Here is a 27,657-nt window from a genome sequence, read left to right on the forward strand (position 1 = left end):
CACCATTTAATATTGTACACAATGTAATGGGGAGCTGGGAAAAAAAATCTATATCTGATATTGATGACTTATCTTGAAGGTACGGTAGGTAGTGTTGAGCGAACTTCTGTTTTAAGTTTGGCGTCTAAAGTTCGGCTTCCGGTTAGCGGAGAATCCCGATATGGATTCCGAATTCCGTTGTGGTCCGCAGTAGCGGAATCAATAATTGGCCATTATTGATTCCGCTACCGCGGACCACAACGGAATTCGGAATCCATATCGGGATTCTTCGCTAACCGGAAGCCGAACTTTAGACTACGAACTTAAAACAGAAGTTCACTCAACACTAACGGTAGGTCATCAATATCTACAGACTGGAAAACCCCTTTAAAAATAAATAAAAAAAACTGGAAACATTTTAGGCTACTTTCGCACTGGCGTTTTGGCTTTCCGTTTCCGAGATCCATTTCTGGATTAGTTTTGCCCAAATGCATTCTGAATGGAAAAGGATCCGCTCAGAATGCATCCGTTTGCCTCCATTCCGCTTTGGAGGCTGCCTGCAGTGTTTTGCTGTCCGCTTGACGAAACTGAGCCAAACGGATCCGTCCTGGCACACAATGTAAGTCAATGGGGACGGATCTATTTTCTATGACGCCATCTGGCACAATAGAAAACTGATCCGTCTTGGCTATGTTAAAGTTAATACAAACGGATCCGTTCTGAACGGATGCAGACGTTTGTATTATATGAACGGATCCATCTGTGCAGATCCATGACGGATCCGCACCAAATGCGAGTGTGAAAGTAGCTTTAGAAAGTAAAGCAAAAATCTTCACCCAGACCAAATTCCAAAATTTAAAGTAACATCTACACCGGGTGATTCACTGGAATGGGAAAGTTCTGCAATTCTTAACCAACAATCTAATTCGCCTGCAGCGACAGATTTTAGATCTCATGATTATAAAGTCCTCTTATTACTCAGAGATCTCAGCTTTCACCTAGTGCAGTGATTAGGGATGATGACTGACTAGATTTTGAATGGGGCTCGCCCTACAGAACGTGATGCGGGCAGGGGATGTGGGAGGAGATAGAAGCAGCGTGGAACTAGAGCTGCTGAAACACTCTCTGTAACTTCTTCACAGAGGAGCAGACGTTGTCTCTGTAGAGATGCTCCCAGATCTTCTCTCCAGCACTGAAGACTTGACTATACTCTGAGAAAATGTTCTTACGGATGGAACCTTTCAAGAACTGTAAACTCATTGTTTTTTTTTCTGTTACTTTCCTTCTTCCTCGTTGTGTGTTTTCGGGGAGGAGTGAAAGTTCTGTGTGATGTCAGAGGCTTCTCATGTTATGCCTCTTCTTCCCCAAGTCACAGTCTTCCCAGCATTGAGGACTCACCTGCCATGTGCCTGAAGATCTGGACCAGTAGTGGCTAAGAATCCAAGGGTTGACTTTTGGAACCATGATGGACGAAGGTCAATTAGATACTACCTTCAACAACAGATGTGTGTCCACTATACATTTAGGACCCAACGGGAGTCCGGCTATCAGCGCCGTGATGTTCTCTGCAGGGGTCTTGGGCAACTTAATAGCGCTGGTTTTACTGGAGACACACAGAAGAGGGAACAGGGGCAAGATCTCGCTGTTCTTCATCCTCGTGACTGGTCTGGTCATCACAGATTTGTTGGGCACTTGTATGATCAGCCCCGTGGTGTTGGTATCTTATACTAAGAGACTTACACTCAAGGCTTTGAATCTTTGCAATTATTTCGCCTTTGCCATGACTTTTTTCAGCTTGGCCACCATGATGGTCCTCTTCGCCATGGCCTTGGAGCGTGCATTGGCCATAGGGCATCCTTATTTTTATGAGAAGTTCATCAAGAAGCGGTGTGGAATCATCACCTTTCCCGTTATCTACTCCTTTTGCATCGTATTCTGCCTCTTTCCAGTTATGGGATTCGGAGAATTCATACAATACTGTCCCGGGACTTGGTGCTTTATAAACATGCGGGGTCAACAAAGGGATGGGTACATCAGCAACGTGTACTCCATGCTATATGCCGCCCTTCTTCTCATTCTCATCATAGCTGTACTGTCCTGCAACCTCACGGTCATAGTCAGTCTGGTCAGGATGCACAAAAGACAAAAGTCCCGGAGGGTTGGCTCTCTGGTGACCAACAAGCGGGAGCAGATTTCCATGTCCGAAGAAATTGATCATCTCATACTACTGTCTATCATGACCATTACCTTCATTATTTGCTCAGTGCCTTTCACGGTAAGTTATTCTGAAGCTTTTCTACTGGTTTTTAGTTCAAATCATGAGATGTGAGAAATCTTTCTATTTCTTGGAGATGTAGCAAAGACAAATTTGTTATTTAACCCTTTGATGTCTCTTGTGTTAGGATTGCCTGTAAACCTAAATCAATTATCTTATGTAAAACTGGAGACATTTGTGATCCTTCACCCTTATCCTGGTGCAACAAGGGTGCACTACATTCATGTAATGTTAGTCCTTTCCCTTACCCGCCCGCCCTTTTCTCCCAACACTTGCACCCCATTTTTACTTTTCCAATAATTTTCATCCAGATAATGACAGATCATATCTGGAGAACAATTTTTCAAAAATGTAACGTGCTGTCATTGTAAGATGTGACATGACATTAATTTTGCGGTATTGCAGCTATAAGGCGACAGGACTGTGAAGGCGTCTATATTTGCTGGGACCTTGATTTGATCCTTTGTATATCGGCGCTTTCCGTTAGCAGAATGCCCTGTGAATGAGTTTAGACCAGTGAATGCCCATACAATGTGACAAATACCCTCTAAGCAGATCTGTGCACCCTTTACATGATTGTTGGGCACATTCAACAGATTTGGCTCCATTTTCAGAGATCTAAAACAGAGACAGAGCAAGTCAAAATCTATATTATCATGTTACACTGTGTATTGTGGGGAGTCAAAATGACACATCCAGCTCTGCTACATCTGTATCTAAACATCAATTCACATAAAACAATGATACTTCAACTGCATCTATGGTCAGAGACCCCGTGCACTAGTAGTGACTGTCAGGCAGCCATCAAAAGTGTTTCTTGGAGTAATCACACTGAACTTTGTCACAGTGAGTCAGTCTAGTATAACCCTCCCATAAAATACACTTTACAACCTATGTTACCTTTGAACAACATCTTACAATTTATACTGAATGGATATAATCTATATAAAAGGTTTTGTACATACGTTATATTACCTATCCTGTACTGATCCTGAGTTACATCCTGTATTATACCCCAGAGCTGCACTCACTATTCTGCTGGTGCAGTCACTGTGTACATACATTACTTATCCTGTACTGATCCTGAGTTACATCCTGTATTATACTCCAGAGCTGCACTCACTATTCTGCTGGTGCAGTCACTGTGTACATACATTACTTATCCTGTACTGATCCTGAGTTACATCCTGTATTATACTCCAGAGCTGCACTCACTATTCTGCTGGTGCAGTCACTGTGTACATAGATTACTTATCCTGTACTGATCCTCAGTTACATCCTGTATTATACTCCAGAGCTGCACTCACTATTCTGCTGGTACAGTCACTGTGTACATACATTACATTACTTATCCTGTACTGATCCTAAGTTACATCCTGTATTATAATCCAGAGCTGCACTCACTATTCTGCTATTGGAGTTACTATGTACATACATTACTTATCCTGTACTGATCCTGAGTTACATCCTGTATTATACTCCAGAGCTGCACTCACTATTCTTCCGGTGGAGTCCAAGGACACATATATATCATTTATGTTATACTAATCTGATGGATTTGGGGAAATTTCAGCCCTAAGTATAATACAGGATATAACTCAGGATCAGTACAGGATAAGTAATGTAATGTATGTACACAGTGACTGCACCAGAAGAATAGTGAGTGCAGCTCTGGAGTATAATACAGGATGTAAATCCAAATTAGCACCTGATAAATGCATTCATTTGACCAGTCAAACCCCAGCTTCTAAAATAAGCATTTGACGGTCATAAATCATAGAAATTGCCTGTTTAGTGCTATGGGCACCATTAACAGGGGCCATCTGCTCGGCTAGGTCCTTTTTTTCTATGCTCTTGCCTCATGGGTGGTTAGAACCAGGAGGCTCTTCTGGTCCACTGGTGCAGCAACCAAAGGATAAGAAATTAAACCTTGGGGTTATGTCACCTTTCTCTTCACCAGAGGATGGAAGGCGGAAGATGAGCATGTGCCGGGCTGTCTCATCAAGAGATGGTGGCTGCAGTGGTGGATAAGCCATCACATGGAGGGGCCATCATTTACTATGGAGTTTCCTCTCCTCTGTGTATACCCCAAGATGGCCACGTACTCTGATGTCTAGCTGTTAGAACACGTTCTCTCCATGTGACAAAATCCGGAGCGACCATGAGAAGTAACATCTTCTAACACAGACCACTTACTACAGACAAACAGGAAATCAGCTGTCCACAACTTGTACTAATGTTTCTCCAAACATTTCTGTGGTCGGATCCAGCAGGCCCCGTAACGCTCGCCTCGTCTTCCCCATTTCATTCTATGCTGAAAGTTTCTATAACAATTTACAGTTTTGCCCGAGGCATCAAGAGGCGAGTTCTAACACATCCAGTATATCATGTTTGTAGGATCCCCTATGTACTGATCGGAAGCTTGTGTAATCAAATTAGGTCATCCTAATTTTCCATAAACTTTCCAATAAAATTAAAATATTTTATATGTATCACAGGCACGCACATTGCTACTGACGTGCAGGGAATTTGCTATAAGGGGTGTATGGTATCAGTGGGCACTTAGCCCCTACTCCTCGCATAAGGTCCTCAATTCTACAATTCTGGCTTCAATTCAAAAATAGAAAGCTACTGGCAGAAACTGGGGTTTGACTGGTGAAATGAATGCATTATTTATATGTGCTGATAATGGGTTACATCTTGTATTGTACTCCAGAGCTGCACTCACTATTCTGCTGGTGCAGTCACTGTGTACATACATTACTTATCCTGTACTGATCCTGAGTTACATCCTGTATTATACTCCAGAGCTGCACTCACTATTCTGCTGGTGCAGTCACTGTGTACATACAGGTACATTACTTTACATACATTACATTATGCAGTACTGATCCTCAGTTACAGGTTGTATTATACTCCAGAGCTGTATTTACAATTCTGTAACAGCTTAGCTGAGCTGCTATAGTGAAGTGGGTAGTTTTTAATACATCTGATGATAGTACACTGACTGCTGTGAATACATTTCACCACAGTACGATTTGTGTACACACAGAACAAGCAGGGAAATTGAGAGATTTCAGCTCTGAAGTCTGCAGAATTGGGAGTTCAGCTTTAAAGCATATTAGTCAAGATCAACAGAAGATAAGTAATTAATATAGTGAAGTTAGTGTGTACATGAATCCTATATGAATTCTTTACATATTCTTTCTATATTACCGACTGACTTTTGATATACAGCCAGGTCCATAAATATTGGGACATCGACACAATTCTAACATTTTTGGCTCTATACACCACCACAATGGATTTGTAATGAAACTAACAAGATGTGCTTTAACTGCAGACTGTCAGCTGTAATTTGAGGGGATTTACATCCAAATCAGGTGAACGGTGCAGGAATTACAACAGTTTGCATATGTGCCTCCCACTTGTTAAGGTACCAAAAGTAATGGGACAATTGTCTTCTCAGCGGTTCCATGGCCGGTGTGTGTTATTCCCTCATTATCCCAATTACAATGAGTAGATAAAAGGTCAGAGGTCATTTCCAGTCTGCTGTTTGCATTTGGAATCTGTTGCTGTCAACTCTCAAGATGAGATCCAAAGAGCTGTCACTATCAGTAAAGCAAGCCATCATTAGGGTGAAAAAACGAAACAAACCCATCAAAGAGATAGCAAAAACATTAGGCGTGGCCAAAAACAACTGTTTGGAACATTCTTAAACAGAAGGAACGGACCGGTGATCTCAGCAACACCAAAAGACCTGGAAGACCACGGAAAACAAACTGTGGTGGATGAGCGAAGAATTATTTCCCTGGGGAAGAAAACACCCTTCACAACAGTTGGCCAGATCAAGAACACTCTCCAGGAGGTAGGTGTATGTGTGTCTAAGTCAACAACCAAGAGAAGACTTCACCAGAGTGAATACAGAGGGTTCACCACAAGATGTAAACCATTGGTGAGCCTCAAAAACAGGAAGGCCAGATTAGAGTTTGCCAAACGACATCTAAAAAAGCCTTCACCGTTCTGGAAGAACATCCTATGGACAGATGAGACCACGATCAACTTGTACCAGACTGATGGGAAGAGAAGAGTATGGAGAAGGAAAGGAACTGCTCATGATCCTAAGCATACCACCTCATCAGTGAAGCATGGTGGTGGTAGTGTCATGGCGTGGGCATGTATGGCTGCCCATGGAACTAGTTCTCTTGTATTTATTGATGATGTGACTGCTGACAAAAGCAGCAGGATGAATTCTGAAGTGTTTCGGGCAATATTATCTGCTCATATTCAGCCAAACGCTTCAGAACTCATTGGACGGCGCTTCACAGTGCAGATGGACAATGACCCAAAGCATACTGCAAAAGCAACCAAAGAGATTTTTAAGGGAAAGAAGTGGAATGTTCTGCAATGTCTGAGTCAATCACCGGACCTGAATCCGATTGAGCATTTCACTTGCTGAAGACAAAACTGAAGGGAAAATGCCCCAAGAACAAGCAGGAACTGAAGACAGCTGCAGTAGAGGCCTGGCAGAGCATCACCAGGGATGAAACCCAGCATCTGGTGATGTCTATGCGTTCCAGACTTCAGGCTGTAATTGACTGCAAAGGATTTGCAACCAAGTATTAAAAAGTGAAAGTTTGATTTATGATTATTATTCTGTCCCATTACTTTTGGTCCCTTAACAAGTGGGAGGCACATATGCAAACTGCTGTAATTCCTGCACCGTTCACCTGATTTGGATGTAAATGCCCTCAAATTAAAGCTGACAGTCTGCAGGTAAAGCACATCTTGTTTGCTTCATTTCAAATCCATTGTGGTGGTGTATAGAGCCAAAAATGTTAGAATTGTGTCGATGTCCCAATATTTATGGACCTGACTGTATACATTTAAACATAGTTTAGTAAAGTAGCTCAGGGGCCGTTCAGATCATATTTAACATATACATTGGGAAAAACAGGATGCAAAGGCATAGTACACTGCGGTTTACATACTTGCTGGATAACAGGCCGAACTGGATGGACAAATGTCTTTTTTCGGCCTTATGTACTATGTTACTATGTTACTATGTTACAGAAAAAAATCGTATATGTTAATGTATTAGTGTTATTTTTTTACAATGGAACCCTATGGTGACAGATGCCACTGTACGGCATATGTTAAATGTACACCTCATGTGTGTACATTAAATGTGGGACAAAAACCTGATGTGAACACAGCCTTAGACATTTTGCTCAGAGAACCAGCAGATTTGGATGGCAATTGCGTCTCAGAGATGGAATTTCTTATTGTTTTACTTTTTTTGGATTTAGTCTTTGTTCAAAATAGCTTTACTTCTCCGCGCCAACATAAACTGCTTCCAGTCTTTCAGTTCTGTTACTCATCAAGCCCAGGATTTCTGATGAGGAGACTGCACAGTGAAGTTTCATGGCTCCTCTATTACATACACTGGGCCTCCGTCGGGGCGCTGGTTCTGCAAAGAGGCGGCCTCCATGACCATAATTTATTCTGAAACCCAAGTAGCCCACACGGATTACCACCGTCTACTTGTTACTGGTAGCATGTCAGAAGACCCCGGAGACCACAAGCTTGAGGGGCCCCTGGTTTCCATAATGAATGGGTAGTGGTGCTTTGAGGTGCAAGGCAGGGTGCCAGTCATGATGCCAACACTTTGCAGTGTAGTAGCAATGCAGGAAGCAATGAGGAGGCCGTTGTGCAGAAGACCAGTTCTTCACTGAAGAATTCAATTGCAAACAGATCAGAACAGCTCTTAGCATGCAATGCACAGGTAATTAACAGGCCAAAGTGTCTCTTCTGTACTCTGCACTTTGCAGGAAGATCAGTATAAAAGGACAGGACCCCTTTGTCGGCGCGCACCCCAAGAAGGACGTCTGGACAGTTTTGTCCAACTTTGCATTACCACAGTTTAAGTCCTTTCCTATAAAGAGTTTATGTCTGGTCCTCACAGGCAGCCTGGAGAAGTAGATGCAATCACCCCCCTGTGCCATCCAGGGACAGCAGTGGATGGAGTATTCAGTAACCAAGCAGCTACAGGTGGGGGGGGGGGGGGGGGGGGGGTCAGAGAACAGGACACACGAATGTTACTCTGCACTTTACTAGCTGACCTTGACATAAGCATCCAGGCATGGGGTGTACATTTTAGGCAATACGATGCAACCACAGGGCGGTCCCCAATAATGACAGTCAAAAACTCTGCTCCTTTTTTTTTTTAACAGGTTGGTGTACTTACATGTCCACTGCCTTGGTATGTAGGTAGGTATTTCTCACAATGGGCCAAACTGTTATGCCCAGGCACTGGAGGCAACACCTCAACATAGATGCCATCAGGTCAAAAAGTCCTTTTAGACAGGTTATCTCTACACCTTTATGTTACATCTGGCCTGCTTTTTGTAGTGGTTCCGTTGACATCAGCCCCATCTAGTGGTGGCTATTGATATGGCCTATCAATACCTTGTGCATACAAAATGCAGTAAATACGTTTTACACAGAAATACATTCTCGTGCACTTCGCAGTGTGCCCCAACTCTGGAGCGCAACGCTGCACATCTACCATAGGGGGAAGGTCGGGACACCCTCGATGACTGTTCATTGGTTGGATGATGATACAGGTGTGACCAATATTCATTGATCTTGTATGGCCACATGAAGTCCACCAACCCAAATTAAGTGATCTTCTCATGCACCTCAGAAGGTCGCTGCCCTCTTAATCTTATGAAACCTCGATAGTTTGGCAGAGGAACAATTCAGGCTTCAGCAGGAACCAGAAAAACACAAACAGAAATAAAATGTAAAGAATATAAAAAAAAAAAAGGTTTAAGAATTCACCCGAAGCTGGTGTGGAAACTGGAATTCTCAATTTGCCAGGTGTTCAGAAAATGTTGTAAAACAGGCAATACAATACAAATGAAGCTTCACGCGCTCCACCCTCCCCCCCAATCTAATGACCAATCTCCATGGCCCATAAATGAACCTTTCAAAGTCACAGGCATCACCTGTATGGATATACTGGATATACCTACCTATCTGGTGCAGAACTATGTGCCTCTGTGGTTACAAGCCCTTTGTGTCGTCTGATCCTGCAGTCATCACTCACTCTCCTCTTCTACTGCCTGTACGTTATCAAGATGAGGGCGTGAAATAAAGTGCGGGTTCAAACTACACAGAGCTGCATACACAAGGCGGTAGACTTGTAATCCAAACAGTTTTTACTTGACATGCATTGAAGCAATAATATAACAAAAAAAGAATCTCAGCAGAAATGGACATAACTGCGTTCACTGCTGTGTGGGGGAAGGGAGGGTCTGCTGGTATGACCGCAGCCATTAAGTCCCCATGCTACACATTGTTAAAAATGCAGAGATCATACGGAGAATTTCCTTACTTTCGGCACAACAGCATAAAAAAGCATATAAGCATTTAAACCATATACACATACAGTATATCATAGATTATCATCTACTTATCTAACACCGACAACACCTACCTCCTACTCTTTGAAATACATGCAAGTGATTTGCTATCGATACATCACTATCCTGTGGTTAACAGCCATGCAAAATGTAGGTCATTTAAAGGAAAAGATAAAGATTAAAAAAAAACAAAAAAAAACAACTAAAAACATCAGCGCAGCATCATAACCTGCAGCAATGAACTTGCTTACCTTTGCCCCTGGGACAGTATTTTAGAGTGAGGGCTCGTTCACACGAACGTGTGATGCCCGTTGCCGTATTGCGGACTGCATTTGCGGATCCACAATACACGGGCACCGTTTCGTGGCCATTCCGCATCATTCATTTCAATGGGTTTCGCAAATCCGGAGATGCGGAACGGTGCGGAATGGAACACTACGGAAGCACTACGGAGTGCTTTCTGGGGTTCCGTTCCATGCTTCCGCACCGCAAAAAGATAGGACTTGCTCTATCTTTTGGGGGAACGGAAGGATCGCGGACCTATTCAAGTTGGGTCTGCGATCCCCATGCGCCTGCCCCACGGACGGTGCCCGTGCATTGCGGACTGCAATTTGCGGTCCACAGCACGGGCACAGACTTCACACAGAACGAGCCCTAATTAGACCCATGCCCCTAGTGTTCCCATAGAATTGTAGTTTCCAACCTGTAGCTCTCCAACGCGACCCAAGACATGCTGGGAGTTACAGATTTCCCACCGCTCGAAAGCCACAGAATGGAGGCTACTGCCACGGAACATCAACCCAATGTTTGCAATTTCCCTTGTGCTTCCAATACCCCACTGGATGATCAAGCTATACAGCGCTGACGCCACCAAATACTTTGCATCAGGTGGCGCCCCCTTCAGTAGGGGAGACTAATGTGGCCAGCCCTGACAAAAGAATAGGGCGTGGTCCCTTTAATAATGCCAGTATATCCCAAACAGTGAGCGGGATCCCCGTCCTCGGCAGTTTTGATGAACCATAAACCACAGCTAAAAAGGAAAACAAACAGCACGTGTGAACACGACCAGCGGCCTCCGTATAGGAGAACATTTCGGGGGGAATTGCTCTTCGCGTTACTTAACCTTGGGACATCATTAAATGAGACACGCGTCTTCCTGTGTGTCACTCCGCACACAAGCGGTTTTATGTCCGTTGTGAAATAGCTGGCTTTGAAGCCGTCGGTTTCTGGCTGCAGACCAGCGCTCACTGGCAGTAAACTTCAGCACCCTTTCTTTATTACATCCATCATTCCTAGATTTTCTCACAGAAACGTCAATCATTAAAGGAGTTTTCCCAGGTTTTTTTTTTTTTTTTTTTAACAGGGTTGGAAAAATAAAAGAATTAATCAAATACTCACCCACAATGATTTAACCCCCCCAAAATCATTATAATGCGCTGATCCACGCTGACCACAGTAGTGACCCGCCACAGCCAGTGATTGGTCAAGTTGGAGGTCCAAGTGATTTCCTGTGTATCGAGCCTGTGGACCGCGAAGTCAGCAGGAAGGGGGGAGGGGGGGGATCAGTGCCGGTATTTATTATTTGCAATGATCTATGTTTTTTTTAAGCCATTCCATCTCTATATTTAAAAAAGAACACTACCTTGGAGAACCCCTTTAAAGAGTCAACTACTTTGACGAACGCAAAAGCCCCCGCTAATGTGATCATCAGGGTCATAGCAAGAGTCCAAAGCAAAAACTATACTGCAATGATTCTGGCCAGAAATGGCCTTATATTGGCAAAAGCCCCCCCCCCCCCCCCCATGTGTACGAATAACCATCTAGCACCTAATTTTTAGCACCATTCGGGGTGGTACCCTAATAACAGCGCCATACAGCTGCCTAACAACAGTGATCTACAGTGCCCAGATAACCATGCACTGCAAAAATAACATACTGCACGTTACCTAAGTGGCACAGAAAACATAATACTACCATACAGTGCTCAAGTAATACCACCACCATATGGTGACAAAATAAGAGCTAAACCAACAGGTTTTAACTACATTTTAAAGGGAATCTGTCACTAGAGACCTTCCAATCAAACTGTTTGCATAGACACATAGCTGTGGTTCAGGTTCACCTGATTAAAACGCTGGTTTTGTTTTGTTGATCTGAGGCTCAGTTTTTGATATGTAAATTAGACCTTTGGTGCAATGAGGGCATCATCGTTGCCCTTGCTGCACCCAAACTCCACACATTTCTGTAGCCAGCCCCTGCCTCGCTGCTTTAGCACTGCCTGGTCGTGTCAATCAAAGCAGTGAGGGAAGGACTGGCCACAGAAAGGAGTGGAGCTTGGGTGCAACAAGAGCTACAGCGACACCCTCATTGCACTGAAGGCCTAATTTGCATATTAATAAAAATGTGCTTAACTCGGGAACAGAGCCTCTGATCAACAAAAGAAAAACTGTGTTTTAATCAGGGGAACCACAGCTACGTGTCTATGTAAACAGCTGGTGACAGATTCCCCAACTCCTGCACCATGTGCAAACTCTCCGCTGGGTGTTTCTTCAGTGTCCTATGATCTCAGTGAGAATCCCATCCTGCATCATTCAAGTTCCCTGGATGAGAGGGTTTTCTGCCAAGATGACAGACATACAGACAAACAGAACACAGTGGCCACAAAAAGGCAGAAAAATGCTCAAAACCCCAAATGCTGCTGCGCATTTCTAGCTGGGGGAGCAAATCCTGCACATGTGATCCGTGGCTAACAGCAATCCCCAGCGAAAATGCATACAATGGAGGATGCCTGCAACGGACCACATGTACCACAAGGACATCCAAAACAGGATAGCCAAATGTGCGGATGTAATAATTATACAAAACTAAAAATTACTAAAATTGGTACACTACATTGGTAAATGCAATTGACAATACATGGCTAAACCCTCACTCTGATATGAAATAGGTTGAGTAGTACCTAGGTGCACCTGTGCGGCGAGTCAGTGATAAGTGGGACTCACAGCCTTCGTCCTCCTCCCATTGTATGTGTGATTTCACGCTGGAGGTAACCTGGGAGTTCGCTGTGTGTCGGACCTCATGCCCCTGTAATTGCCCATATGGCACAGGTAGGTTAGCGTTAGGTCCCGTGCCACTATGAGAGACCTTTACGAGGTGCGCGGGCTCCAGTATGGTCTTGATACAAGAATATATTGGCGGAAGTCTCATTTTTAATATCAGAGTGAGGGTTTAGCCATATAGTGTCAATTGCATTTACCAATGTAGTGTACTAATATTTGTAATTTTCAAGATGACAGACACTTGTCTGCTGAAGAACCACCCTGCGGACACTTAAGGAGAAGTCTCTCTATCTATACTTATGTTCCGAATATCTCTCCTGGTCTCTATATAGAGATTATAGTGTTTAAGGATTGTCAAAAATGATGACAAGTGCCCTTTAAAACATCTGTTTTGCAGTTTTTTTTGGTCACTGTATGACGGTGGAATTATTTGAGCACTGTATGGTAGCATTATGCATTGGATAGCATTGCACTATTCAGCAGACAACTGCCTTGGGATTTTAGCGGCCGCCCCTCCTCTCTGGTCTTGAGGGACATTTTTTATGCAGGGAACACTGTATGGTGGTGGTATTACTTGAGCACTGTATGGTAGTATATAGCTGTTACAGCAGTTCAGGGTCATCAAAACTAATGAAAGGTCCCCTTTAATTAAACTTTGTCACCGAATGTTATGAGGGGTGGAGTCATATGGCATGTAATTAGCAGATCACATATGGAAGTCTTTGCTACTCCAGCTTATCAGCTTTAACATCAGTGTAATAAGCGGCATGCGGTCTGTTTCTTAAGATTGAGATCTAACTACAATGTTTACTTAAAGGGAAGTTTCCAGTTTTTACAAACATCTGGCATGTCAGATGATAACATCGGTAGAATCCCCTTGGGTGGTCACAGCAAGGAAAAAACTATCGCTAATTGGTGTGGAATGGTCGGAGGTCCGTTTTGAGATCTTATGGCGAAATAAAACCCAACACCCAAGTCTCTGCCCTCTCCTTTCACACTTGCGTTTTTCTTTTCCGACAATGAGTTCCGTCTTAGGGGCTCAATACCGGAAAAAACTGATCAGTTTTATCCTAATGCATTCTGAATGGAGAGCAATCCGTTCAGGATGCATCCGTTCAGTCCCTCTTACGTTTTTTGGCTGGAGAAAATACCGCAGCATGCTGTATTTTTCTCTCCGGCCAAAAATCCTGAACACTTCCCGAAATCCCGGGTTCGGCATTCATTTCCATTGAAATGTATTAGTGCCTTAAAATTTCCGCATTGACGGATCCGTTCTTCCGGTCCGTGCATGTGCAGACCTTTAAATCTGTGAAAAATATAAAATGTCGGATCCGTTTTTCCGGAGGACACCAGAGAGATGGATCCGGTATTTCAATGCATTTTTCAGATGGATCCAATGCCATCCTTTGGTATCCTGCCTGCCGGAATCCTCTGCCGCAAGTGTGAAAGTACCCTTATAGGTAATAAGGTAATAAGGAATTTCAAATTGGGGTTCAAACCCTGTAAAATGTTTTTAATGACTTGTCTGTTTTTGTGGTGTGCCCCTTTAAGTCCAGCAGCATACCCAGACCAAAGACTCAATAGAGTCTATTCCTGGTTGGTCTGAGATGCAATTATATCATTTTACGATGTTTTTTCATGTGGTTCATTCATCACTGCAGCTCTGATAAGTCACGCACATTTACCAAGCATGACATTATGTTATTCTACATGCGGTAAACCAAGACAATGCAAGAAATTCTGCTTGTGCTGCCGTATTATTCAGCAAGTCAATGGAAAAACAACATAGATATGCACTAGTTTGGTCCGTGAAGAAAGCAGCCATGCTTTTGTAACCCTGGACCCCTTTAACTATTTACTCCAGAGCTGCATTTACTATAGTACACAATAATAAAATAAAGGATGTAACTCAGGTTCACTACGTGATAAGTAATGCAATGTATGTACACAGTGACTGAACCAGCAGAATAGTGAGTGCAGCTCTGGAGTATAATACAGAATGTAACTCAGGATCAGTACAGGATAAGTAATGTATGTACACAGTGACTGCACCAGCAGAATAGTGAGTGCAGCTCTGGAGTATAATACAGGATATAACTGAGGATCAGTACAGGATAAGTAATGTATGTACACAGTGACTGCACCAGCAGAATAGTGAGTGCAGCTCTGGAGTATAATACAGGATGTAACTCAGGATCAGTACAGGATAAGTAATGTAATGTACTTACAGAGTGACTCCACCAGCAGACTAGTGAGTGCAGCTCTGGAGTATAATATAGGATGTAACTCTGGATCAGTACAGGATAAGTAATGTATGTACACAGTGACTGCACCAGCAGAATAGGGAGTGCAGCTCTGGAGTATAATACAGGATATAACTCAGGATCAGTACAGGATAAGTAATGTATGTACACAGTGACTGCACCAGCAGAATAGTGAGTGCAGCTCTGGAGTATAATACAGGATGCAACTCAGGATCAGTACAGGATAAGTAATGTAATGTATGTACACAGTGACTGCACCAGCAGAATAGGGAGTGCAGCTCTGGGGTATAATACAGGATGTAACTCAGGATCAGTACAGGATCAGTAATGTATGTACACAGTGACTGCACCAGCAGAATAGTGAGTGCAGCTCTGGAGTATAATACAGGATGTAACTCAGGATAAGTACAGAATAAGTAATATACTCAGATTATTCTGTAGACTGTATCTATATGTAAACTATAAAATGGTGTTCAAACACAAACCGTTACTTTAAATATTTCACATACTACGCAAGTAAAGAAACAGGAAATTAGCGGCCAGGAATTTTTCATAAAAAAAGGAAATCATTTTGCCATGAGCGTGGTCAGTAATGGGGAGGGGGAGTTTGCGGGGTAATTACTACTTGTAACAGTAAGCCCCCTGCATGGCTCTAAACCGAAGAATGAATAAGTGCAGAGGTGTCAGGGCAGGAGGGGAGAGGACATCGACTAGTCATCTATGATTCAGAGGAGTCACTGGCTTGGTCAGTCTGGGAAGGGATGATATTTCAGGCTCCATCTATGAATGATTCCAGAGCTTTAGAAAGATGGAATTGTGACACATAAAACACATGTAATATTGTGTAGATCAGGCTTTCCTCTAATGTGGCAGAACTTTCTCTTGCACATTACGAACCAGCCAAGTGTAAACCACAGAGGCAGAGCTTGCTGCCTGCGCCCAGTCTAGGTTGGCTCCTTCTCCAATTTTAATGGGTGGTATTTTGGGAGAGCAGACACGGACAAAGTCAACCCCTAGGTCAGTGACGGCTCACCTCCAGCACTCCAGCTGTGGTGAAACTACGACTCCCAGCATGCTCCATTCATTTTTATGGCGTTCTGAGAACAGCCAAGCAAGGGGGTCATAGTTAAGAGCATGGCGTAGTTAAGAGGTGGTTAAGAGTATGGCGGTATTAACCTCACAGCGACAAAAGAGTCCCGGCCACCTGAGAAGAGTCATGGATATTCATGAAGTCCTGCTCTCCCGCCCACCTGCTGATGACTGACCGTCTTCTACCTAGTTTTCTCCCTTTCTCTCTAGGAGAGAACTGACAATCATCAGCAGATGGTCGGGGAGAGCAGGAGATTATGAATAACCATGACTCTTCTCAAGTAGATTTGACTCTTTTCAAGGCCTGGGCTGCAATGATTATGATGCTGGTTCTCGGCAACCACTTACTTTTAGCTCATGTGTGACACACCGCTGAAATCAGCGCGTCTGTCACTATTTTATGCTGCCCTCAGTGAGGTCAGCCCTAAGTTGATGACAGGTTCCCTTTCTGGGGCCCTATGTTACCAATTGATATGGGGCCCTGTTACTTCTGTGTACCCCCCTAATTCCAGCAGTTAATGCAGAAGTTTGGCATGATAACACCATCTGACACCAGCGTGCTGGGCTCAACTCTATGGGTGGATTGGATACAGGAGGGGAATCAGAAAAGGTTTTTAAGGAGAAAGGGTCTTGGGCCCCAAGTGCAAGGCCCTCAGCCTTACCACCTACACAATATGTGTGATACACTATATACTCTGCGTTTTTGCTGTGTACAGCAACCAGAAGTCCTTCAGCTATAGCGAGGGTACAGGTCGTGCATGCGCGGACAGTAATCATGTGTAGGGCACAATGAGAGCACTGGATTATCAGACATGGAGTATCATCAAGTGCTGGATTAAAAGAACCTCACTGTGCCAAGAGAAATCTAAAATAATAATGAATGCCTCCCAGCTTCCTTATGATGTCCTAACTTGCAGAAGAACACGGGTTTGTTCTTTAGATTTGTATTTCGTCCCGTGTAAATATTGTTTTTGAAGAAGAGTTGAAAAAAAAATAAAGTTTACAGAAAAGTCTTATCCGGCTCAGGCATTTTCCAGTTCTTTGTTTTGCTCATTTTCTTTTTTAATAAAAGCTCTTCATCTGGGAAAAAAATCAAGACGTCCTCCTTTCCAAAAAGTCATCATCGTGGAGTGGATTGGATGCGGCTGTGCAGTCCTTATAGCCGTCAATGTCCTGCTAGCCTTAAAGGGGTTGTCCGAATTTTACTATTGATGGCTTATCCTCAGGACAGGTCATCAATATCAGATCGGCGGGGGGTCTGACTCCCGGGACCCCTGCCGATCAGCTATTTGAAGAGAAGGCCGCGCTCCGTGCGAGTCCACATTCTATATGGTGGATTGGCAATTTTTAGATTTCTGACAGTGGCAGTATGGCGTGAGAATTAAATCTGAGATGCTGCAATTGCAGCTCAGTACATATCTGCGCTCAGGGGTGCACCTAGCCTTTCTGCTTCCTGAGGCGAAAACTGAAACGGCCACAATGAAAGCGCTTATTGCCCATGGCCCTTCCGCTGCCCCCCTCTTGCCCCTACCTGGTGCTGCCTGAGACAATGGTGGTGCACCCCTGTCTGAGCTGATTGCTACTTATCGAGTACACTGTATACATAACGTGGTCTCCCCTCTGAGGGTTGGTGTCTCTCTATTTTATTCCATTATCATTTTCTTTTTTGTACGTTTATAGGCTTTTTGTGCATATGAATAAAGTTTATAGATTTTATTTTGACTCACATCCACTAACATGAATTGTATTGAAATTTTAGATGGATTCATTCTCTGTCAGTGAAGAGGTAATAAAATGACTATCAAATATAAAATCAGACTCATTAGTACCTTTTAAATGTCAGTGATATTCATGCAGAGGCCGTCAACAAGCAGGCCAGTCACTGCTGACAGCTCCACATCAAAGGCGAACAGAAGTATTGCAAAATAAGTAAAATGTCCCATCGGAGACATATTTGTGCCTTCAAGGCTATGTACACCTTTATTATTGCATTGTACTTATTTCAAATCAGGGCGCTGGTGGGCTCCTTATCTCTGCTCTCTGACATTATAAACACTCGTTATAGCTCAGTTCTTATCTTACTTCTTAGAATGTGGCTTAAATAGGTGTCTATGACCTCTCAGTAGCTTAGAGATGAGGTTTATTGGGCATAAAGTGAAAGTCACACAGTTCAAAAAAACTGTTGACCCTTTGTGACAGAATGGCTCAATATTTTTAATAAGGGCCAAATTAAAAAGATTTTTAGCGAAAAATGAGAAAAATGCCATCATAAACAAATTGCCTCCAAAAGGTGTCCATAGCCTTTAAACTTTCTACATTGGCCACAGCATCTGACCCAGACAGATTTTTGTAAAATGTTACGTGCGCTTTACAGATGTGGCACGTACACGAGACATTTCAAGCTGTGCCTCCAAATCAAGAAACCTCCAACATGAGGAGAGCCTGCAAATGCCCCAGTGCCTGTCCTCGGGCTCCCTGCTCTGGCTATATACAGGGGTCCCTCAAGATACAATATTGATTGGTTCTAGGACGACCATTGTATGTTGAAACCATTGTAAGTTGAGTCATTGGTTCCAAAGCCCCAAAATGTCATTCAAGATAAGAGAAAATTAAGATTTAAGAAAAATAAGCAGATAACTAAGACAGATAAAACAAGTCCTTACATATAACAGTCAGTAATAGCTGCTAACTAGTAACTCATACGGCTATTTTACCAAATAAATGGCCTTGATTGGTTGGATCTGAGTCTGAGACATTGTATGTTGAGTCTGGTTTCAACTTACGATGGGTCAGAAAAGACCATTGTATGTTGAAAATATTGTATCTTGAGGGATCACTGTACAGTACACCAGTGTGGTAATGAAGGGTGGAATGGTATATCAGGCAGGGTCTCTGGAGGTTAGTGAGGGCAGGGTGCCATCTCCGTGGAGTGCCAACCTGAACTCTGTCTGCAAAGCATGAACGCACATAGCAAAAGCACGGCACATGGCATCACATTCAGACTTCTGCTTTTCATTCTTTTAATTAGTTAGTTTTTTTCATCAAGACCACAAAACGATAGAATCACCTTAAGGGTCCATTCAGACGTCTGTAAGTGTTTTGCGGTCCGCAAATTGCTCATCCACAACGCACAGATACCGGCTGTGTGCGTTCTGCTTTTTTCGGACCGAACATGGCCGGCCCTATGATAGAAATGCCTATTCTTGCCTTATTCTTTTGCGGGGCTTCGGAATGGAACTACAGATGCGGACACAGCACACAGTGGTACCGGAGGTTGCTGCGCTAACAGAATGTATTAGACCTACCTGCCGGAGTGATATTGTAGGGCCAGGCTCAATGGTAGGTGTGAGATCCGATAGTAGAGGTAAAAAGGGAGGTAACATAGAAACATAGAAACATAGAATGTGTCGGCAGATAAGAACCATTCGGCCCATCTAGTCTGCCCAATATACTGAATACTATGGATAGCCCCCGGCCCTATCTTATATGAAGGATGGCCTTATGCCTATCCCATGCATGCTTAAACCCCTTCACTGTATTTGCAGCTACCACTTCTGCAGGAAGGCTATTCCATGCATCCACTACTCTCTCAGTAAAGTAATACTTCCTTATATTACTGTTAAACCTTTGCCCCTCTAATTTAAAACTGTGTCCTCTTGTGGTAGTTTTTCTTCTTTTAAATATGCTCTCTTCCTTTACCGAGTTGATTCCCTTTATGTATTTAAAAGTTTCTATCATATCCCCTCTGTCTCTTCTTTCTTCCAAGCTATACATATTAAGGTCCTTTAACCTTTCCTGGTAAGTTTTATCCTGCAATCCATGTACTAGTTTAGTAGCTCTTCTCTGAACTCTCTCTAGAGTATCTATATCCTTCTGGAGATATGGCCTCCAGTACTGCGCACAATACTCCAAGTGAGGTCTCACCAGTGTTCTGTACAGCGGCATAAGCACTTCACTCTTTCTACTGCTTATACCTCTCCCTATACATCCAAGCATTCTGCTGGCATTTCGTGCTGCTCTATTACATTGTCTTCCCACCTTTAAGTCTTCTGAAATAATTACTCCTAAATCCCTTTCCTCAGATACTGAGGTCAGGACTGTGTCAAATATTCTATATTCTGCCCTTGGGTTTTTACGCCCCAGGTGCATTATCTTGCACTTATCCACATTAAATTTCAGTTTCCAGAGTTCTGACCATTCTTCTAGTTTTCCTAAATCCTTTTCCATTTGGCGTTTCCCTCCAGGAACATCAACCCTGTTACATATCTTTGTGTCATCAGCAAAAAGACAAACCTTACCAGCGAGGCCTTTTGCAATATCACTTATGAAGATATTAAACAAAATCGGTCCCAGTACAGATCCCTGTGGAACCCCACTGGTAACATTACCTTGTTTTGAATGTTCTCCATTGACTACAACCCTCTGTTGTCTGTCACTCAGCCACTGCCTAATCCACTCAACAATATGGGAGTCCATGCTCAATGACTGCAGTTTATTGATAAGTCTTCTATGTGGGACAGTGTCAAAAGCCTTACTAAAATCTAGATATGCGATGTCTACTGCACCTCCACCGTCTATTATTTTATTCACCCAGTCAAAAAAATCTATAAGATTTGTTTGACATGATCTCCCTGAAGTAAACCCATGTTGTTTTTCATCTTGCAATCCATGGGATTTTAGATGTTCCACAATCCTATCCTTTAATAGGGTTTCCATTAATTTGCCTACTATTGATGTCAGACTCACTGGTCTATAGTTGCTCGATTCCTCCCTACTACCTTTCTTGTGAATGGGCACGACATTTGCCAATTTCCAATCTTCCGGGACGACTCCTGTTACTAATGATTGGTTAAATAAATCTGTTAACGGTTTTGCCAGTTCACCACTAAGCTCTTTTAATAATTTTGGGTGTATCTCATCAGGCCCCTGTGACTTATCTGTCTTCACCTTAGACAGCAAACTTAGAACATCTTCCTCTGTAAAGATACATGCATCAAACGATTTAAGTCATTCTTTCTAGTGGAGGTCCTTCTCCTTTTTCTTTTGTAAAAACTGAACAGAAGTATTCATTAAGGCAGTCGGCTAGCCCTTTATTCTCTTCTACATACCTTCCGTCCTTTGTTTTTAATTTAGTTATTCCTTGTTTTAACACAGGTAGCGCCCAATAGCAGGGGAACAAGGGCAGACCCCATGGCAGAGGTGTTTACCTCGTCACCTAAAAACAAGAAAAGTTAATTTAGAGCATTTTATCACTTAATGCATTACAATTTCAGATTTTTTTTGTGTGATATGGGTGCATTAAAGCACCTGTCAAATTTTGCCTTTTACTTTAAAGGGGTGTTCCCCTGCCTGCACAGTAAGGAGCATTCACACGACCATATTGGTTTTGCAAATCACGGATCCGTGTGTTCCGTATGTCTTCAGTTATCTTTCCGTTTCCGTTCCGTAAGTCCGTATAATACGGACGTGGTGCTTCCGTGTGTCATCCGTTTTTCACGGTCCGCAAAAAAAACGGAAGGGTTAAAATTGACAAATTTAAATGTCCATTCCTCATCTTCGCTAATTCTACCAAGCCAACCATAGTAAACCAGGTCTAAGTTGAAATCGCAATGCGATTAATATAACTTGAAGTAATTGCATTGCGATTTCAACTTAGCACTGCTATATTCCATATTGTTAATTCTAGCAAGCTGACCCATTAGAAACCCAGCTCTAAGTTGAAATCGCAATGCGATTACTTTAAGTTATATTAATCGCATTGCGATTTCAACGTAATTCTCAAATCCGACAGTACATTCTAGTATGGAGGCGTTCCCATGGTGATGGGGACGCTCCATGAGCACGGAAGTCGGCATGAAATGGGGTTTCCTAGAATGTTTTAAGTCCAGGGGTCCGCAAAAAACGGATGACATACGGATGCATTTCCGTGTGCTATCAGTTTTTCACGGACCCAATGACTTTCTATGGGGCCACGGACCGCAATTTGCGGCCAAGTATAGGACATGTTCTAAAATAAAAGGAACGGACACACAGAACGGACAGCACACGGATGAGAATAAAAGGCATCCCGCAATTTTCTCGGACCCATAGAAATGAATGGGTCCGTGCATTGTCCGCAAAAATTGCGGAACGGACACGGAAGAAAAACACGGTCGTGTGAATGCTCCCTTAGTGATGGCACATTGCTAGGACATACCACCTTGCTGTACAGAAGGGGTCTGACCCGTTTATCTCACACTAGTATTAAACTACAAGATATTTCTTCTCCAATCAGGTCTAAAGCAACATTTAAAACTCTGTGGAGAGCAGTGCACTGTGGGAACTCAGATGACAGTCTTAAGCAGTTACATCACATGACTGACAACAGGGTGGAGCTAAACCGCTGTCTGTTTCCAAGGGCAACCAGCAGACAAGAAATGTTCTCAGAAGTGGAATCAAAATATCAGATTTTTGTGTCGGAATTGATGTTGGGCTACTTAACCGGATAAAATAGACATTAGAAATTCTTACAGAAGAAAATCTTTTCAAAACTTTTCCCGGAAAGACTAATGGGTCCTTTATATGTCAATTATTTGCAGACAACTTATGTAAAGCCGTCTGAGCAAAGAAAAGCATCATGTAATGGGGAGCGACCAGATCTCCTGTGACCAGTTTTATGGTTATTTTCCAGCCTGTTAATGAGGTTTTAGGACCATAAAGCTCTTCCGGGGGTTAATCAACAAATGCATTCTCTTTCTCCTTTATTTATTCATGAAACTGGACGAGAACCTCCATAAGTATCAGGCTTAAATCGATAATTAAATTGACACCATTCCCTTTTTACACTTCATGGAGTACTCCCCAGTCTACTGCCTAAGGCCTCACACACACGGCCGGATCATGTATCCATGTCCGATCTGCATTTTTGGAGGATTACACACAGACCCATTCATTTCTATGGGTTAGGAAAAACAATTAAAAATTCTGCAGATTATAGAACATGTCCTATTCTTGTCAGTATTGCAATAATAGTGATTTTTTTTTATAACAGGAGTGAGAAAAATGCAGATTGCAAATGGAAAATATCAGTATTTTGGGGATCCGTGGTTTGCCGAGTGCAGTACAGACACGGTAGTGCACATGAGGCCTAATAGAAATTTCAGCTTGTGACCTTGCAGCAAGGCATCCTGGTTCTAAATTTCAGAAGGAAAAATATTAACTTTTAGGGACACTAAAATATCAAAAAATGGGTCATTGTTCTATGGCATCCACAAGGGTCTCCCCTCCAACAGGTAGGTCTGCTTCAAATGTCCTCCAAACTGAATTGGTGCTGTTTAGGCACTGTATAGCGGGGTTATGTGTTTCCTATGTGGCACTATATGACACTATTAGCTGGGCACTACTATATGGTATAATTATACACCTAAGTACTCTATGGCATTATGATGTGGGCACTTTTACAGGCACTCTATGGTGGTAATATGTAGACACAGACAATATTATGTGAACACTATATGGCGGTATTATTTAGGCACATAGCTCACCGTTATTCATTTGTGCTGAATTATGACAAATCCTACTGGGAAGGATTTTACACCTCTTCCCTCGTTTTGGCCAAGGGCCATTCTGTCCTGCGTCTGATACATTTAGATTCGCAGTAGGTTTATAATATATTAAACAGGTTTTTCGGGACTTCCACAGGATAGGTTATCAAGATCTGATTGGTGAGGATCTGACACCCCCACTGTTCAGCTGTGGCACCTGAGACCATAAAGAAGGCAGAGCTGGAATCATAAGTCTCCATTCACTGTGTAGTAACCATGCAGCTCAACGCCCATTCATGTGAATTCATATGTGGGCACCAGAACCTACACCGAGGAAGGAGCCTTCTGCTTCCAGCTCCATCCATTGATCAGTAGGGGTGTCAGGTGTCAGAACTCCACCAATCAGACACTGGTGACCTATCCTGTGGAAGTCTCAAAAACTCCCTGTGCGTAAAACCAAAAACAAAAAAATAAAAAAATAAAATAATCTAAAACCTACATCTAATCAAAATATATCAGATACAGGACTGAAGGGCCCTTGGCTAAAAAGGAGGGGAATGGGGGAATATCCTTTTCGGTATGAACTGCCTTAACTCAACCCAAATAATGGTGTGCTATGAGGCCAAATAATACGTCATATGGTGTTCACATGATATTGTTGCACAGTGGCGCCATATAATGCCCATAAAAAGTACTGTATAGTGGTGACATTGTAGTGCCATACAGTTCCTAAATAATCTCATGCAGGTGTATAATTGTACTGTATACAGCTTACCTAGTAGCACCGTACTGTGACCTGGTAATAGTGTCCTACAGTGCCACGGAGCAAAGACATGAACATACCATACAGTGCCTCAACAACATCAATTCAGTTTGCTGTGCCATGTGTAAGAGCCCCGATATTGATGACCTAATGAAGTCCCGGAGGACCCCTTTAATGAAGTATTCTGCCACCCAGATATCGCTCAACCAACCTTACGTGAATTTTGCACTTTATGTTTTTCAGGTACGGGCCTACATTAACAGAGTCGATAGCGATAAAGGAGATGACAAAATGGACCTTTTAGCCTTAAGATTTATATCGGTCAATTCGATTATTGACCCGTGGATCTTTACCATACTACGACCCTCTGTGCTCCGGCTGATGCGCTCGGTTCTGTGCTGTCGGAGCTCGATTAACATGAGGAGCATCAGAAACTCTCCTTCCCTCAGTACTCGACTGTCCACCACCACCAAGCTCGACACTACGTATGGGATTTCCCAAAAGAAATGACAAAATCGCATGGGGGCAAAATGGCTGACAATGACAAAAAAAAACAGACACCTAGTCATTTAAACCGTATAATAAACTACAAACGTATAATATATGACAGGCGAAGGTACTCGGGTCATGGCCAAGGAAAGTACATGAGAGATTATCAGAACCTTCAGGAGCTATAATAAATCGGTTCACACAGTCAGCGGCCACAGAATCCATCATGGAGGAACATGGTATGGGCTGTGAAACAGACAACGGGAGAGCATAAGTGAGGGACACAAGCCATTTTAGATGTTTTAGGACTCCATATTTATGGTTTCCCAAGGCTGGTTTTAGGTACCGTCACATCAGCACTGGCTCGATCACAGACGACCTACTGCATACTGGTCAAGGTTCCCAATATCCACTTGACTTGTTCTACGAACTGATCCACAAAAGAGACATGGTCATAAAAAAGGGGCATTTCTACAAAACTTTGGGTAGTTATACAACAGTACAAGGTTAAACATGGTCGGACTGGTCCAGAGGAGAACCTAGGTGGGAGTAGAGTCAGAAGACAACCCCACCTGAATCTGGCTTTGCAGCAGATCACTTACCACAGGGCAGGAAGGGGGCCATTGATTTTTGGGTTAGTATATCAATATACAGTATCTGTTCATATGGAAAAAAAATTTGACGCAGGAGAATATTGTGGACCAGCTCAACCAGATCCGAAACGCAAAAACTTGACTTCTCAGTGGGCATTATTTAAGGCGGTTCAGAGACAACCCCTATTGAGATGACCGCCATTGTATCAGAAACCTCAACAACCAGTTGACATGGCCAGAAGCCACAACCAGTCAGACATTTTTGTAGTATTACATGGTGGCATGTCCATGAAATAGATGGGTGGCTTTGGTCCACCAGATTGGACCTCCATACTGGCTTATAAAAGGAAACATCGAAGGACTGAAGTCTCTTGGGCCCACCAGAGGAAATTATTCTGAGGGCCCACCCTATGTGTATATAGGACCTTGCAGGCCCCTCAACGACCCAAAAATATTCCTAAACGGGGAGGGTCCTTGGAGCCCCAAATCATGGCGGAAATCTGCCCCTCCCTTCAACTAAATTACCTCTAGCCGTATAGCCGCCAGCTCAGAGGCAGAATTGTGCAAACCTGGGCAGATTCCCTAGGTGGGAGTAGAGTCATCGAAGGACTGAAGTTTCTTGGGCCCACCAGAGGAAATTATTCTGAGGACCCACCCTATGTGTATATAGGACCTTAAGGGCCCTGTTTAATCAGGGGTCCATTATTGTCAGAGCTTGGGCCCACCAGATTGTACTCTGGTGGGCAAGTCCGACCCTGAAGGGAAACACCCTCTTTGGTGTCCATGGGCCCTAAAAGGACATAGGACAAGGACTGTCCTGATACTATGAACCCTTTAAATCATACTTGACAACTTTGGCTCGCGAGAGAACAGATAGTATGGCACACAAAGTGGTGCACCAAAATTTTTCCACACGTGTGCCTGTCCCCTTTTAACCCCCCCACCTTCCCTATGTAAGCACGCTTCATTTTGAGATGCATCACACACTCCTCAGGACAGTTATGGGCACCGGCAATGTGCCGGGATACTGCAGGCCCCACTGCCACCGAGACTGCAGTATCCTGGCGCCATCTACAATTAGCGCTCATGGAGGAATGTTTTCCAGGAGGAAGAGGCCGTTCATGAGCTCTTCCGGGAATCCTGGAAGACTCCCCTTTTCCCAGGAGCCTCTCAGACTTTCGGGAATAGGCATTAAAGGGGTAGTCTCATCTCAGACAATGGGGACATACTGCTAGGATATACCCCCAGTGTCTGATAGGTGTGGGTCCCCCCCCACACCTAAATCGAGAACAGAGCGGGCAAAGTGATGGCTGGAAGACTCCGGTTCCGGCCACCACCAAGCGCTCACCCCACAGAAGTGAATGGGAGCGCACTGCGCATGCACAGCCATCGCTCCCACTTCAATGGGCCTGACGGAAATAGTCGAGCCTGTGCTTGGCGATTTTAGGAGGCCCCATAGAAATGAATGGAGGCTGGCTGCGCATGCAGGCCCCTCAACGACCCCAAAACATTCCTAAATGGGGAGGGTCCTTGAAGCCCCAAAACCTGGTGGAAATCTGCCCCTCCCTTCAACTAAATTACCTCTAGCCGTCTAGCCGCCAGCTCAGAGGCAGAATTGTTCAAACCTGGGCAGATTCCCGCAATCTTACCCTTCCGATTCCAAGGCCTGAGGAGTCCACTTGGCTCCCTCACCACCCCCTCCAAGGACCCCCCAACCGCCAAGACAAAGGAATGACCCGGCCAACTAATGGCAGCCACCGACCAGACCCCCAGTTGTACCAACACAAACCCCCCCTCCCCACTTGTGACCCCTGACATACAACAGGGCGGGTGGGTGACTGATCGCTTCACTGTGCCCACTAAAAATGGCCCCTTTCCCGCCTTTGAACTATCTTCCCCCTCCTACCAGCCACTCCCCTCCCAGCACTGTCCTTAACCTCTTACCTGCCATTTTCTCCCCACTCCCTCCAAACCCAGTCATGCAGGCCTCCCCCCAGGTTTGCAGCCCAGGTCCGGCCCGTCCTTTAAGGCTGGGTTCACATCACAATTTTCCCATCCATTTAACCTATACAAAAAACGTATACATTAAGCGGATTCCTCAGACTGATGCAATTCACCATAGAATTCCATTGTATGCTTTTTTTTTTTCTTTCTAACGTATAACGGAGGCATAAAACGTGATGTGAACCCACCCTA

At 43.6% G+C, this 27,657-nt stretch overlaps 2 protein-coding genes across 2 annotated transcripts in view; one reads left to right on the top strand and one right to left on the bottom strand.

Annotated features, from left to right (window-relative positions):
• The first annotated feature begins 1,125 nt into the window (after positions 1 to 1,125).
• Positions 1,126 to 25,883, top strand: PTGER2 (prostaglandin E receptor 2). Its single transcript, XM_040411153.1, has 2 exons — positions 1,126 to 2,254; positions 24,623 to 25,883. Exons 1-2 carry the CDS (start codon positions 1,442 to 1,444, stop codon positions 24,887 to 24,889), a joined length of 1,080 nt encoding a protein of 359 aa, XP_040267087.1. The 5' UTR covers positions 1,126 to 1,441; the 3' UTR covers positions 24,890 to 25,883.
• The window catches only part of TXNDC16 (thioredoxin domain containing 16), a 75,666-nt gene continuing 69,292 nt past the window's right edge, over positions 21,284 to 27,657 (bottom strand). Inside the window, exon 22 of the transcript XR_005774719.1 lies at positions 21,284 to 21,308. The gene's annotated coding sequence lies outside the window, so the exon portion shown is untranslated. The remainder of the gene's footprint in view (positions 21,309 to 27,657) is intronic.

The sequence above is a fragment of the Bufo bufo genome, chromosome 11 (assembly GCF_905171765.1).
Source record: "Bufo bufo chromosome 11, aBufBuf1.1, whole genome shotgun sequence".
NCBI lineage: Eukaryota > Metazoa > Chordata > Amphibia > Anura > Bufonidae > Bufo > Bufo bufo.